Raw genomic sequence first — 16,237 nt, 5'->3', positions numbered from 1 at the left:
AAAATGGCAGCTTCGTTGATATTTGATAACCTTCAAAATAAGACTAGACTGGTGGGAAGTTGTCCATACCCTTCACCGAATACTACACCACATCCAATAACCTGCCATGCTGTAATATTTATGGCGTTGTTACGGTTTGCAAGTTGCTAATAACGTAAGTTACAAGAATTTAAATTCTCGAGGGCTTTTGCTCTACAAGCCTCACATAACAAATAGCAGCTATAACAATGGCAATAAATGGGAATGGGTGTTTTTATTAAGCTTGAACTGAAGCCCTGGACTGCAAAGTAAGGAATTTTTCCTCCCCCACCTTTTTTTTTAATAGGCCTTTTTCTTTTTTTTTATTATTTTTCATTCAAGTTTTGTCTATACTGTAATAATTTAAAAAATCCATCCAATGAGTTCCGAAATTTCAGGATATGAGCTGAGGGCTGCCAGAGCTTTTAGAGTTTTGCCCTAAAACCCAGAGATGAGAGGGGGCAGCGGCAGGGAAGGACTGTCCTGAGCACACAAGCACTTCAGAACACCCAGCTGGGACCAGCAGGTCTCTCCCAGTCTGCCCAGTGCCATAGCCACACTCCTCATTCTGCTGCCTCTCCTCCCACATCCCGATCGGCACAAACCACCTCTGGTGCTTTACAGAATCTAATCCTTTCGGTAACAGTGAGTGAGGCTGAGGATCTGGCAAAGGAGGAATGTTTTATTTTTAATAGGTTTCCCAGAACGCACAGTCACAGGAGATTACCCATGGTGTCTCAGCTCCCATTACCTTTCTTGTTTCAACATCACCACCTCCTCCTCTGTTTGTCTAAGAAGAGTTTTAAGTGCTTCCAGTTCACTTTCCGATCGACTGGTTCTTCTTTTTAGATCTTCTTCTTTCCTCTCCTTCTCAGCCACCTCTTCCTGTAAATGTTTGCATACTTGCTGGCAAATTAGAAGAGATTCCTCCTTTTCCTTGAGCTCCTTCATAAGTCTACAGAAGAAATTAAAAAGTATCAGCATTGTAGTTACCATATTCATATTTACAGATGTATACTAAATAGACAGAAATCATTTGTACCTGGAAAATAAAATATTAGACTAAAAGCTATATATTCTTTATGAAGTTAAATCTAGTGATGTGAACACAAAAATAGAACTGAAAAACAGAAAAAAAATTACAAAAAAGCTGCATTAAAATAGTAAAGTTTTTGCTCCCACTGCTCAGAAATCTATATGCTATGTTATGACATATAATTTCAGCATTTACCTTGACTCAGAAATTCCATTTTCATATTTCATTTTTTTCAGTTCATTTTGACAGACATCAAGTTCCGTTGATTTCACCCTAAAAAAACATTAAAAAAACACATATCTGTGTATTTGTCTGAGGAAATAACAGCCTTTACTCACGCAGTACATCAAGTTTATTGACATATTATCTAATTTGCATTTTCTATTTCAGTTAAAAGGCAAACAACAGACAGTTCTGTTTATCCGAGCTAACGTTTTAAAGTAACGTGAAATTACACTTCCAATGTCATCTCAGCCTAACCTGGGATCACAACACGCTTAATGTTGGGAGCAGAAAGTGAGATCTTGCAACACGTGAAAGTTTCAAGTGAGATATGAACAAATAACAATTTTGTAGGTAAGAGGGCTGGAAAGTTTGCAGATTTCTTGTCATTATGTCATCATTTCACCGATTAATAGCCATGGTTAAACTTCGTATTTACATTTAAACAGATATAGAATATGTTATTTTATTAAATTGTACCCCAATTACACTCAAATTTTAATATTACATTTGGAAAGCCTTTACTGTTTATTTAACTGTGTTCATGAAACCTTTTTTTCATACTCAATACTTGTATTATTATTAAAATACTTTGTTGCTAAGCATTCCAAATATTTGCAACTTTGTTATGATCAGACCCTCTGAATATAGGAACTGAAAGCAGAAAGTACACATCATAAAAGACTGAATCCTTGTTTAAATTTCAGGAAAACACACAAAAAGACTGATGACAGCTGGTCTTGAGATTGGCAGTACTAGTTCATAACTCTGGAGCTTCATTTTTGAAACAGAAATGTTTATTTTCGTCAGTGAATTATAAAGGTTGATGCCGTTTCTGAATGATTTTCCATGCTCTGTTCATTTAGGTTTTGCATACTCTCACTTGAGAGTATAGGCACAACACAGTAAAATTACAAACCACAATATCACACTGGTGCATGGGGAAAAGTCACAGCAAATTTACATTTGGGGGGGGGGGAGCGGTTAAAAAAAAAAAAATCACAGTCACTGATAACATACTAAAGTTTCTGTTTAGTTTTATTGCACCCTTCCCTCCATCCCAAACCTACAATGCAAAACACCACTTTCCACATACATTTCTGGTCCAGAAGTTATGTGGATTTCACAAAACATATCCTACACCTTGACATGAAGGGTGGGATGGAGCTGACCTAACCCTCCTCTTTGCTGTGTCATTAAACACAGCTGGAGGAAGAAAGCCCTGCTCCCACAGACAGACATGCTCAGTCAGTGGGTAGAAATACAGGCCGTTTAATTTGAAGATAAAATATTTTCTCTGTTGTTCATAACCTCCTCAAATCACCCTGACGAGCAGCACTCTGAGAAAAACAGTGTTCTGTTACAGCTTTATGCAGAGTGGCAAAACAATCACGCAAACAGAAATCTTACATTAACAGCTTTTTGTAGTGGTCCATCTCAGCTGTTACTTTCTGCAGCTTCAGTCCAATTGTCTCTACTTGATTTGTTAAATCTGAAAACAAAAACATGGGTTTCATGTCTGCACTTCTACCAAAATAATTCACTTTTACACATATTGTGTTTTATTTGCATCTCAGACACGTAGCTCCTCACTCCCACCTCAAACAGGCAGCACGTCCCAGCACCGCCTAGCTCTGGACAATGCAAAACTGCCAGCTGGGAAAAGCAGAGTTTTACAATTTGTAATATTTGAATAGATTTCTCACTGCTTACAAACTGTATAAGCCATTCGTTTATATTTTCTTAATAATAAATTACTTTTCTTGAAAAGGTTGGAATGCTGTTGCACTGCTGTACACTTCAGTTTCCAACAACCTTCCAATTTGGGGCCAGGCTCTTTTCAGTGGTGCCCAGCAACAGGACAAGAGGTAACGGGCACAAACCTGAGCATAGGAAGTTCCACCTAAACATGAGAAGGAACTTCTTTACTTTGAGGGTGGCAGAGCCCTGGCACAGGCTGCCCACAGAGGTGTGGAGTCTCCAGCTCTGGAGATATTCCAAACCCGCCTGGATGTGTTCCTGTGCAACCTGCTCTGGGTGACCCTGCTCTGGCAGGGGGTTGGACTGGATTATCTCCAGAGGTCCCTTCCAGCCCTGACCATTCTGTGATTCTCTGATTCTATTTGTACATTAGCAATGACTGGCTTTATATAGCAAGAAACTTTTTTTTTTTTTTAGTCCTACCAGGAAACATCAAATTCAACAAACATAAGTACGAAATGCTTTAAATCATACAATTTGTACATAATGCTGAGAGCAAAAGCATGCAGGAAGGCACACCTGAAAACAACCTGCTAATGCTACTTCATATAAAACAGTCACGCTGACTTAATGGTACTATATATTTTGTCTTAGATCCTCTTAGCTAAATGTTATCTTTCAGAACACATCACCTATCAGTTTCAAGCAGCCATTGCCTTTTTTCCAGTTTATATCCCAGTTCTTTTCATCTGTACAATTAGTTTAATTATCTTTTTTTTTCGCCTGGAAAAAAACCTTCCAAACAAAATACTGAACAAAGATAAAAGAACTGTTAAATATCACTCCTTCCGCACAGCCTCATATAAATGAAAAAGTGACAAATTTAATCCCAGCAGACAATGTAACACTTCTGATGTATTAGCTTTCAATCCCTGAGAAAGCCAGGTCTCTGCAAGCCCGGCTCTGCAGGACAGAGGGCCGTCAGTTTGCCCTTGCAGCACAGGAACCAGGCATTTACAGGCACGTGGTACCCAAAAATACGGGGTGGTGAGAACAGAACAAAACATTCTTACAATTTGCAACTAAATCTGATTGCTTACGCGTGCAAACTGATTTTATTAGACCGTTTTGCCTTAAGTAAAATAATAACCATTCAAACTTCGCAACCTTCTTAAACAGTTATATATCAAAGAAATATCCTCTAGTTTTGTGCGGCATAATATTTTATTTTTTTTTTTTTAAATCCCAAGCATAGTCATAACTTCAAGATTTGAAGCCCTATAAACTGATGTAACAGCATGTACCTTAATCTGATCCTCATCCTAATGAACATATCTAAATATGCTTACGAACAGGGAGAGCTGGCTTTCAAGAAAACCTAAGAATAACCTGAAATCAAAGTTGTCTCTACAAAAAAGCTATCATCATAAACTACATGGAAAAAAAAAATGTACGATAGAACATTGCAACCAATCTAGAAGCAGAACAAAACCCAAGATTTTCCCCTCAAAATGCAACAGCGAACTGGATGAGCTGACTTCCTCTCTGAAGGTGAACAGCTACAAATAGAGCTCAACCTCTCCATCTTCAAACCTCTCTGATATATCCTCCAAGAAGCTGAATCTGTGATTCCTGTTCTTAAACTTATCATTTACGACATCAGAACTCACTGAACTTTTGTAACTTTTCCTACGTGCCTATTTCAGCCATTTCCAGCAACTACCACGATGATGGATAATCCCAGTGTGGGATTTCCTGCTGGTGATCCCCCACGTCACATCTTATCTTGCTAAATCCTACTACATAACAGGTTCCCATTTTTCAATGAAGGGAAAAGGAAAGCTGTTCATTATCTCAGACTACAAAAAAAAAAAAAATTCAGGCAGAGAATTATGAAGGGTGAAGTACACACTTTGTCAGCTACATTCCCAAACTATCAGCACCTATAAAGAGCTTCTTAAAGAGAAAGTTAAAATTTCTTTGGGTTTGACCAAGGCCCTGCAAAAGTCAGTAGAAGTTAATTATAGAAGCACCTTGTTTACCTCTTGCCACTGAGAAGAAAACAGAAGAAAAATATTTTTGTGTAAGATACCATTGCCATTGTCTCTGTACATTTCAGACACAAAAATATTAATGCAGTATGTAGCAGTCCTGCTACATTCATTTTTGCAGTTGTTTAGAGACATTGCCACGTCACTAACCTTTTAACATTGAAACGGCTTCTACTCTGATTCACATCAGTCAGAGTCCACGTAATTAAAAGAGCAATCAGAGGAGTGTGAGTAGATATGCAAGAAAAAAAAGCCTTTTAATAAATGAGAATGGCTTCACACAAAGCGTTGCTCATTAGAAGCCCTGACCAACGAAGTGAACAGACCTGGACACTCCTCCCGGAGTTAATCTGTTCATTTTTTTTAGCACACAGGGGATGCCGAGAGCTGCCTCAGACTGGGGTCATCCACGTTTATTTTTTTGTCTCCTTGAAACAGCTCAACCTACTCCATGGAACAAGAGACATCACAGAAAGCGCAATTTTTGAACAGGTTGAAGAGAACAGTATCGCTGGGAAAATGTAAAAAGCGTGCTTATTCACCATGTATAGTTTGTATCGGTATCACACTGAAAAATAGTCTGTATGCAAGTAATTTACTCATCTGGAAATACAGGTGAAAGCTCTGAGATAAAAACTCTGACTGAAACACTTTCCAATGGGAAAAGCAGCCCCTCTCAGCAGGGCCAGGGTGGTGGTGGGAAGCAGAGCAAACCCTCCCCAGCCTGGGGAGCAGATTTTTTTCTCCCCGCCCCCAGCCCTGGCTCTGCTTCGTCATTTGCATTCTGTACTTTTTTTCCATTTCAGCAACTATTATATCTGAAATAACTATTTTCTCATGTTGCTTTCCAGGTCTCAAATAATACCAACTTTTCATCAACTGAATTATCTGTCTCTTTTACCCCAAACTATAGCAGGTGGTGCTTTATAAATAAGTCACTACTATGGTGAAGGAACACAGCAGTGAATGGAGTAGCCCGATGTACTTGTAAAACCACTTCATTTTGAAAATGTAAACTATAGCAGGTTTTGATCAGTTTATTTGCTTCAGTTGCTTTATTTGCTTCTTCCCCTAATGAAACGGGGACTAAAATCCCATACTAAGAACTTTGCCTATCATTGGGTGACTGATTGTCCTAAAAAAAGTCAGAATCAGGAAGGTACACTATTTAAATAAAAATACATCTTTAATCACTGGCCAGGCAAAACCACAAGCTTACATTTATTTTTGCCAATTTTATGGATGCACCAGTACTCCTGCATTAACTTTCTGCATAAATCACAAGGAGTGAATATAGAAATGACACTAGGATCATTTCTCAGAAGACTCTCTAAAAAAAAGACACTTAGAAAACAAAACTTCCTGTCATAGGAGCACAGTGGTATCATCTCTAAAATGATTTTACAATTCTGTAATTGTACCCATATTTACTGTTACCTATTACTAATAATTGACTGCTATCTATCTTCAGTTAGAGAATACTAACCATTTACATCAGACTTTCAGAAACTTAAAGAATCAAAAGGAGTAATTAGATACAGTTCTACCTGAGAGCACGATATGTTGGCATTTAGACAAAAGAATTCTCAGAAATCCATAAAGACTGCCCCTCTTCATCATAGAGGAAGAAGATACTTCTAGCGTTATGGTGAGGGCTGTTTTCCCATGACTGTATTGAAAAGAAATGGAAGGTGAAAAGGTCTGGCAACAGTTAAATTAAGCCTCAAACATAAATCAAGCTACGGTCTGGCAAAAGTTAAGTTAAACTTCCTTCACACTCCATTCCAAGCGGCATTTATTACCTCCGCACACCAGTCCCTGCCCCATTTCCCCAGAGGCGAAGAGTAGGTTCTGTACAGAGACAGGAGAACAGCAAGGATCTGTGCGGTTCCACTTGTTCGGGCGCACAGTCGGCTGGGGGAGAGCCAAGACCTCTCAAGAAGACTATATCGATGCTGTCAAAACCACTGGTCTTCGCAGCAGCAGACACAGAATATGTTCCCACCATAAAATGCAGCGCAGTGCAGCAGTAGCAGAGCTAGGAGAGGCTTGAGGCAAAGACGAAATGCCTCTAAAGAGGCATTGGCTCCAGACTTCACCTCCCTAACCACGGTGCTCAGCAGCAGTAATCCTGTTTGACAGTACACACAACTTTGCTGTAAACTAGTCAGCTAAAACTTCGTTCGATATTCTTTCATCTGCTCTCTCCATTCCTCCTTAACCCACAATGACTGTATGTTTTCCTGGGCGACAAGTTAAGCAATTAGCAGCTTAGCAGGCATTAGAAAGGAATTATCTTGAAAAAAAAAAATCTAACTGTCAAATTCTACAGTTTCTCAGTATTCCTCATAGTGCCCCTTCTAAGCTGGGTATGACCAAGGACTAGCATTCAGCAGTAAAAAAGGACTGAGGACTGCTGACTTTGACTCCTGGAGGAAAAAAAGAAATGGAAACTGATACCTCCTCTTTTCCTGCTTTGATTAGGGGACATTCCCAGATGATGCATGGCTGCACCCCCATTCTGATGCACTGGATACTGACTACACCTGGAATAATATTTACTAAATAACTGTTAGCTTGCATTTACCCCTATTTGTCCCTGCCGTTCCTGTGATACAAAGTCCTCAGGTGCTTCGGTTTGACTGTGCTCCTCAAATTGACAGAAGGTGCTGTGAAGCTCTTCCACAGAGCTATTTTCAACTGTGCCCAAACTTTGATGGTAGGGCGCATGACCTCAATAAATGGTCAGGCTAGCTTAATTGCTTGTCAATACCACTGGGAACCAGCGGTTTATAACCTTTCAGTACCCTCTTGCTGTTTCAGTTTTGTGCCTGGAAAGCCAACCACGTTTTCCCTCAGTTCCCTGGGAAAGAGCATCCATGCTTGCTGTTGGACAGAACCCATAGAGATAAATCACTGAAACTTACGACTATTTAAAAACCGTGTTTGTGTGACAGTGTTCTTGCCAAAACTTCCTCTCAGTCGCTTTAAAAACTTCTCTGACAAACTCCCATTGTAATCAAAGCCACGCAGTCACTATGTTATCTGTTATCTGCATCAAAAAATTCCACAATAGACACCGGACCAAGCTGCAATGTTTGCTGCTCAGAGTTGGCATCTTCGCCTTCTCTACAAATGGGAAATTGTGGCCAAGTACATGGAGGACAGATTAGGCCACCTGCAGTTACTTTCATTTACTTTAGTTTCTTCAACTGGGCATTCTTCAATAATGTATTGTTCTGTTCACTTTTCCAAAGCTAAATAATTCAACTTTAATTTCCTGTCATTCATCCTGACATTGCCGTATGAAGTAAATGGCTCTGAATGCCTACAGAAAAAGGAGAAACTTTGGCTTCACACACCAAGCAGATGTTAGGCAGAGCACATGGGAACAATCTAACATTGACAACAGCAAGTTCTAGTGCAATACGACTCCTTTGTTAAAATAGATTAAGACCAAATTGCTGTAGATCAACACCACAAAAAGGAGAGCCCTTTGCCTTTCTTGACATGGGGACGGCTGCTACAGAGCAGCTTTTCACAAGCATGCCTTTTTGATAATTTTTAAAGAATTGTTATTTTAGAAGATCTCTGTCAATAGTGTGGTCTTTTTTCCTCTTCCTAGATGTGGGAGTATGGACAGAAGTTCTGGAACAAAGGAAAAGGAGAGGGATAATGCTGATTTTGGTTCTAGTAATTTGGGTGGTCTCTTTCAGCTCTGTTTCTTCTTTTACCCAATTTGTTGTCAGAAGTTTTTGTAATGACTGAGCATTGGACAGGAGTTTTTCATGAGGAAGTAGATGGATTTAATTATGCAGCTGGTTTCTGCAAGTCTTCTCTAGAGAGTGTTCCCACCAAATTCAACAGGAGCTGGTTAGCAGAAAGTCTGAGGGATCAAACCCACGGCCGCAGAGACTAAATAACACAGATTTCAATCAAGTTTGAAAAACATAGTAAAAATGAGGAAACTAATAAGGAGAATGGTAATACAAATCGAAACTTATGCTGAAAACTCGCTGAATAAAGAAAAATATATTCAAATGCTTATGAAAAGTGATCTCCAGTAATGAAAATAAAGCTTATTGCAAAATATGCAAAACCAACAAAAAGCATTCTTGCTTTGCAATACTGATACTCATTTTAAAGCTTTAAGTACCACCACATTTTAAAGAATCTCCAGTCCAAATCCATCTCAATATCGTTCGTGTTTCATTTTACTTATCTTTATGATTCACAATGGATCTTACCATAGTCCTAAGCAGTCAACAGTAACCTTTCAGGCAGCACGTGCGATCAGCCCTGCCTTCAAACAAGGAGAAACGGGGGGCTAAGACAGAGACTGCCTCCCCTACGCCTCTGTTTTAGCAGTAACGTATTCTCCATAAAGTGAGACTCTTGTGATAAGGACAGAGACTGAGGGGGCAGAGCATGGAATATGCGCTAAGAAAAGGCCTGAAGAACCAAAGTTGGCAACTGTTTCTTCTTGTCTGGGCAAATTCCTATAGACGCAGCCCATAGTGTCTGCAAAACACCAAGCATAGAGTCTGCCCAGAAATGGGTTTCGGGAATTTAGCCACCCAGTTTGCATCCTCTCCAGCTGCCTGGCCAACGGCACGGCGCTGAATGAAGCCTCTAGTTCCTGCTTTGTAAATAGCAACAACTGGTAATGCTTTCAGTGAAGGGAAAATAAAAAAAAAAAAAAAAAAAAAAAAAAAAGTACTGTGAACTACATTCACACTGAGTAGGCAGCCACTCTGGAAGCCATCACTTCTGCAGATGATTTGTAACAGATTCACAGTGCTATCAGTTCAGAAGCACGTGTGATAGAACTGTGTAATTTTCTACTTTTCCTGCAAAGCCTACAAAAATCCAAGATACTTTCTGAAAATGTTGGTTTCATCTAAACCAAAGCTCAGTGTTTTATTCAAGTGTAAGAAAAGGAAGACTATTTGCCAGTAGTTAAGAATTTCTAAAGAGGTTAAGATGCACATCTCAAATAGCTATCGCCGCTGAAGACGTGCAGACCCCAGTCATTACTTGAGACCCTTTTGCCTTTGCAGCACCAGCTCAGCTGCTGGCGGACAGAAACTCAACAGCATGGCTCTATTTAGGTCAATGCCAGTCACGGTACGAATCTGTTCCGTATCACTAAGTCTCTGGTCTAAAATGACTGTGCCTACCTAAGAATAAATGCATGTCTACAAAGTTCATCTGCTTCCAATTTCAGAAACACAGTCCACTTCTCACTTACCCGGCTGGGGATTGCGAACAAGTGGATTTGCTACTTCTAACTACATCACTCATAGAAAACAGCACGAGGAGAAAGTAGTTTCATTTTCCCTTTATTTAAGCATGGTTTGGGGAACAACTGGCAGATAGTTTGGTTTAAACAAGCCAAGCTCTGACTCATCATACAGGTCACTGCTGAGAAGGAGCTGCTGGGGCAGTCCCGTTCACGCTCTCACCGAGAAGCAGCAGGGCTGCGTAAGCTGCACGTGCTGCCCTCCAGTCCTGCTGACTCAAAATACCTAGTTATCAGTGCACGTGGGCCAGCAGTAGACAATTACTTGCAGAAGAATCACAGATTAAGATATTTTTTCCTCTTATCAAGCTTTATGAAATTCTCATCATGATTCAGCCAGGTACACATTCGCAGAGAAGGTGGCTGGAAGGGATGTCCGGGGGTTGCATAGTTCAACCTTCTGCCCAGAGCAGCGCTGCCAACCAAAACCAGACTGGGTTATCTGTGGTTTTATTCGGCTGAGTCTTGCAGAGCCCCACGGCTGGAGACTCCCCCAGCCCTCCGGGCAGCCTCTGCCTACACTACACCACCCTCTGCTGAAAAAGATCTTCCTAAGGTCCAGCTTGAACCTCCAAAGCTGTGGCCGGTGTCTCCTGCCTGACCTCCTGCCATCCCTCGGGAGGGTTTGGATCCACCACCTTCCTCCCTCTCCTCCAGTCCCTCCCAGAACACTGCCGGGTCCCCAACATGATACAGTTGCCATGATGGTGTGTCCAATTAATCTCACTTTAGGATCAATGTTTTTCAGACACTTAGTCCATACATACGTGAACACAAGTACCCTATGAGACACTCCCTGGATTACCTCAGATCAAGATAACATTTGTCACGCTGGCGGACTGAACGAAACCTCCCTGAGGCTGGTGGGTGTGAGAAGTGTCCTTCAGTCGGGAAACAGCGAGCAGCAGTTAAGCTCTTTCGGGCACAGGAGGGACTGGCTGGAACAGAAACTCAGATGTAGGAGCTGCAATATTGCTGTAAGGGAACTGAGGCAGAGGGGGAGCGGGGTAAATGCAGCCCAGCAACGTTACAGGGACGGGCAAGAAGAAACAGAGAATCCAAGGGGTCAGGAAAATACTGGGAGACGGGCAGGAGACTGAAGTGGAGAGAGCTGCGCAGATTCCCAGCCAAGACAGACTGGAATCCAGCTCCTGCTGCTTAATTTCTCCAGTATTCTGGGAAACAGGAGGTTGTAGGTATTCTTTAAAACTTACCGAAGAACTACTCCCTGTAGGGTGCAACCTATGAGGCCCTGAATATTGGCTGATGAGCTGGGTCAAAAAGGGTAAAAATATTTACATTTTCTTAGAACCTTAATTCTAGACCGAATTCGGATGTACACTTAACATAGATACTTTTAAGCACATTTATTTAAAAAGCATAGTAGAGAAGCTGTGAGAAATATGAAATACATACATGAAAAATTACTGTCACATTAGAAATACTTTGCCTCATTGTATGTTTCTAAGGAAACCAAAGAAGTGAACTAAATACTCAACGTCTTTGTACACACAGAACTATTTATTTTTATTTATAATATTTCATGTACTATGTTCTGTAAGATAAATTACTTTTTGTATACAAAAGAAAGTATTTCTTTTCATTTGTGACTCACAAGCACAAGCCTGCCTGGAAAGAGCCCAGGGACTGACTCCAGCCCTATAGATTTACATCCTTTCTGGAGACCTGACCAGTGCCACCAGGAAGCCTCTAAATCACTACACGCTGCCAGGAACAGGGAGGATGTGCCAGAAAAAGGAGTGCCTGTTTCTTATCTCCCCCAGCATATGTTGCTGACCACTGCCAGGACTGAGCTTTCTGGACCTCAGGTCTGAACTACTATTTTAGTTCTATCATGTTCGCATATAAAAAAAAAAAAAGCATAGAAAAAGCAAGAGAAGGGACCAGATTCTAAATTTTTTTGAGTGGGACAAATCTAGAACACCCACCTTCAGTGCCCTCAAAGGAATAAGTCAGCAACTGCATACACCGTGCAAACGTGACAGCAATCTTTTCCAAGATCTTACAAAATGCTTAATTAGAGAAGCAACACTATCTCAGCAAACCCTGCTCCCCTCTCTCTCCCCCTACTCCCTGAGTGCACACGTGACATGTTACAAGCACTTCTGCAGTCAGAGAGATTGCTTACATGGTATTTGCTCTGCCATGGCCAGGATTCACACTTCGGCCTCAAAGGATTTGGTCTTTAAGCCTGAATTTTCTGCATATATTCCTGCCTTTTGAATCCAAGTTAATTGGGATGTGTCAGAATCATTCCTACAGGCCTGCTTCCCCTGTGTATTAAAAATGAGTTGAAATACCATCACTTACCTATCGGCTGGGAAAATTGAAGGTGAGAAATATGGAGCTTTTGACCTTAATTTTCCTTGGAGACAGATTTTCTTTTTCCTCAGTGTTTAGGCCAAGCAGATGAAACAAAATACAATAAATATATTTCCTTTAACATGGATTCCTGCTTTTTCTCAAGCAGCAAAGTGGGGCCCTTCTGTAACTAAATCATACTCAAACACAGCATTAGCCCGATACCTAGTTGAAGAAAACTAGGACGCTGTTTTTTCCATCATATTCATCTGTTTCCTCTTCCACTGTAAGAGACTGCTGAAAAGTGCTAATGAGCCATTGCTTCGTCTAACCCATTTGACACATTCTGTTCAAACACCAACACAACGTTCCCCAGCTCTCACCCTTCAAATTCTTAGTACCGCAGCTGGAATTAATAATAAAAAAAAAAATTTCAACAGTACTTGTAGTATGAATAGTGGATATTTGAACTGCAGCCTACCTAAAACTACAGGAAACTATTCTCCCTTTGGATTTGCAAAGCTCTTCAAAGTGGTCTTTAAAGTGTCATTAAAGACACTTCACATAGATGAAAATACTGCTACTTCCCTCCATGAAGAGTGCTAACATTCCCCACTCAAACTACCCAGCTACTCCTACAGCTGCCTGCATTTTTCAATCATCTCTCATTAGTCTTATTATGTCAGCAGACCACTGCTACGTTTATATTTAGTAACTTAAGTAGCCTATGAAGCAGTAGCATCAAAAGATTTAGAAGACGGATTTCATGCGCATAGCCAGCAATTTAAACCCATACAGAAGTAAACCTGTAACTATAAATGGGCTGAAGAAAAACTGCAATGACTTTGTGAAGAAAAATTATTCTATACCTGTGATTAAGTGGAGGAAAGGATTTGGCTGGTAATAAAAATGAAAGCACAGATACCAGCTCCTCTCTTTTAGGTGTACGTGCTATTGGAGCTCTTCACAAGGCATTATCGATTTTTTTTAAATTTTTTTTTTTTTGCAAGTCTATTTGATTAGACAATTATTCACCAGACCTTACCCTGCATTGAGCATTTTTTCAAGACCTGTCATCTCTAGCTAACTGGATGATGAGTCTGAAAAGTGGTATGAAACCAGCAATCAAATTCACCTCTTTGGCAAAACATAACTCACAAAGATAATTTGGGGAAAATCATGAGAAGAAACAACAGTAGAAACCAATGCTTAGTTTCAACACTTGTAAATGACTGATATCTTATGAAATATTCAATAATTTGCAATTCTATGATAAATACACAAAACCAGACTCTTCAAAATAATGAATGCAGAAAGGAAAATCCTTCCAAAACACATAAATCACAAATCCTGGTAGGGTTTTTTTTCTGGACCGTTGAACTATTTCAATACCAAAGAGGGATATTAGCCTCAAAGTAGTTAGTGGAGGGGAAAAAAAAACCAACGCAAACTAAAACAAAAAACCAAATCCCCCCCCAGACCATGGACACTCTAGATCTGGCTGATTTCTTACCCACTGGCTTTATATGGTAAAAATCCACTAATTGGAATTTATTTTTCACTACGATCAAGTGAGGCAATAAAAAAAAAAAAGTGCATTGTTTGTTCCCACTGATTTATTTTAATACAATGGCAACTCATAAAATATTTTATGCTTATTTCACAAAGAAAATAATGTTTTGTATTTCAAAGAGAACATTTTTATCACCGTTGTATTAGCCAGCTTTATTACCGCAATTGAGCAACAAGTTCCATATAAATAGACGTCTTGAAATGCATATGGATTTGTGTTTTACTCATCTATTCAGGAAGGGTAGAATAAAAATTCTTGAGCTAGCAGTCTTTCTGCCTTGAAATCTCCTTCTGGATATCCACATCAAACATTTTATTGCTTCTTAATAACTGATTTATTATTAACTGCTGCTTTTTTATTAGTAAAAATAAATCTTGAAATGCTTCACAAAAGGACCTGCTTAGCTGATATTTTAAACTGTTCATTAAGATTTTGCAGAGTCCTAATATTCTGTATGAATTCCGTATATGTTTTCTTTGTGTTTTCTCCACAAAATGTCTGCTATTTCAAGTTTTTATTATACGCAGTTTAAAAAAGAAACCTGACATGTACAAAATAAGTAAATAGCGAGTCAAACAGCAGAGCACGATGAGCGGCGGTCACAGTGACCCTTCTGCTCAAGTATTACGCCGCTGAGATGCCTGAGAATCCACACAGTCACACTAACCACCAAGATAACTTTCAGTGAACCCATTACATACGCTTTTCTTTTTTTTTTTTTTTTTTTAATGCCTCTTTGGAAACATTTTAAAAGGCCAAGTGAGCAAGAGAGATAATGTGGCAGCGCACTTCATAGACTTCTTGAGAGGAGGAGTGGCTCTGTACAGCACTGTAAATTTTCAAATCTCTTTATATACATAAACAAGCACCTTCCAAAATATTCCTTTGAAATGGATAGAAATAAGGCAAAAACATAGATGGTGGCTCATGCTTAGGTCACCTATCAATGCTAGCAGTGGAAAAAAATTAATAAAGCTGTAAGCATGAAGAAAACTTTTTCAGGATATTCTAACATTTTAGGCTTCTTTCAAGAGCCATGCCTTCACTTTCAGTTATGTCACATCAAAGTGAAAAATGATAATTCAGTTCAATAGATCCCAAGTTTTTTCGCTCATCAAAACCCAAACTCTGTAGTTGCCCATATTAACAGTGAATTCCACGAGCAGCATAACTGGTGAGATCTGACTCACAAACATCCTCCCCAAATTAACTCAGAGAAGGATTCTGGATGAAAGGAGTACTTTTGGAGAGAGCTCACGGACAGCTAATGATAAGTTTACATTCCATCCTTAAGACATGACACTCACCACCTGGGTTGCTGATTAATAGGTCTTTGCAATTTCCTACAGAGGCCAACAAGCTTACTAAGTGATCTGCAAGTCTTGTTAATACCCTTTGGAAGAAGAGTCAGTGAGCACTCTTCACTGCTGGAGGAACCCAGAGGCAGGAGAGGAGAAATACAGGCAAAAGGAGACATATCCACAAATGGGGCACATGGTACCAGTTACAGCCTTGAATGCCCAGCCATCAGAGGGGGATTCAATCCCATCGCTGCTGAAACTCCAATGTACAGCTTTTAAATCATAAATATAGAACAGAAAACATGAAAATGCAGAAACAAAATCCACCACCAGTGACGATACAGCTACAAAACCATGGGATTTATGGGCATGGGGTAGAATTTTCATCAGAAGCAGGTGAAAGGGACATTTTCATCAACTTTTCTCTTCCTAAAAACATCATTATCTCCTGGTGATGGCACAGAGGTGAAAGTGAGCGGCAGTGTGTGCAAAACTGAGATGCCAGGACAGCAGGAAGAGAGGACAGTTTGCAGTCCCACTCCTGTTGACACCTTTGATCTGCTCCAGTGACACACTAGATAACATCGAAAGCACACGCTGTACGCTCCACTCCCTCGATCTACTGGCAACAGCAGAATAGAAACTAGAACTGAAGTGCCCAAGAAGGACATGGGAGTTGTTGCTCAGCTGAGGACACACAACACAGCAAAC

At 40.1% G+C, this 16,237-nt stretch overlaps 1 protein-coding gene across 6 annotated transcripts in view; it reads right to left on the bottom strand.

The window, feature by feature from the left end:
- LEKR1 (leucine, glutamate and lysine rich 1) overlaps positions 1-16,237 on the bottom strand; it is a 76,455-nt gene that overhangs the window by 26,280 nt on the left and 33,938 nt on the right. For all 6 annotated transcript variants that reach the window (XR_010071552.1, XR_010071553.1, XM_063338249.1 and 3 more), the window contains 3 exons: positions 2,687-2,768; positions 1,250-1,327; positions 770-973 (listed from right to left, as the gene is read on the bottom strand). Coding sequence is in view for 4 of the 6 variants with exons in the window: in XM_063338249.1 (XP_063194319.1) it covers positions 770-973; positions 1,250-1,327; positions 2,687-2,768 (364 nt within the window). In the remaining 2 variants the exon portion in view is untranslated. The remainder of the gene's footprint in view (positions 1-769; positions 974-1,249; positions 1,328-2,686; positions 2,769-16,237) is intronic.

Source organism: Chroicocephalus ridibundus, chromosome 6, assembly GCF_963924245.1.
Source record: "Chroicocephalus ridibundus chromosome 6, bChrRid1.1, whole genome shotgun sequence".
Lineage (NCBI taxonomy): Eukaryota > Metazoa > Chordata > Aves > Charadriiformes > Laridae > Chroicocephalus > Chroicocephalus ridibundus.
Note: the sequence above shows the minus strand (reverse complement) of the source record. Positions and strands in the feature narration are given on the sequence as shown.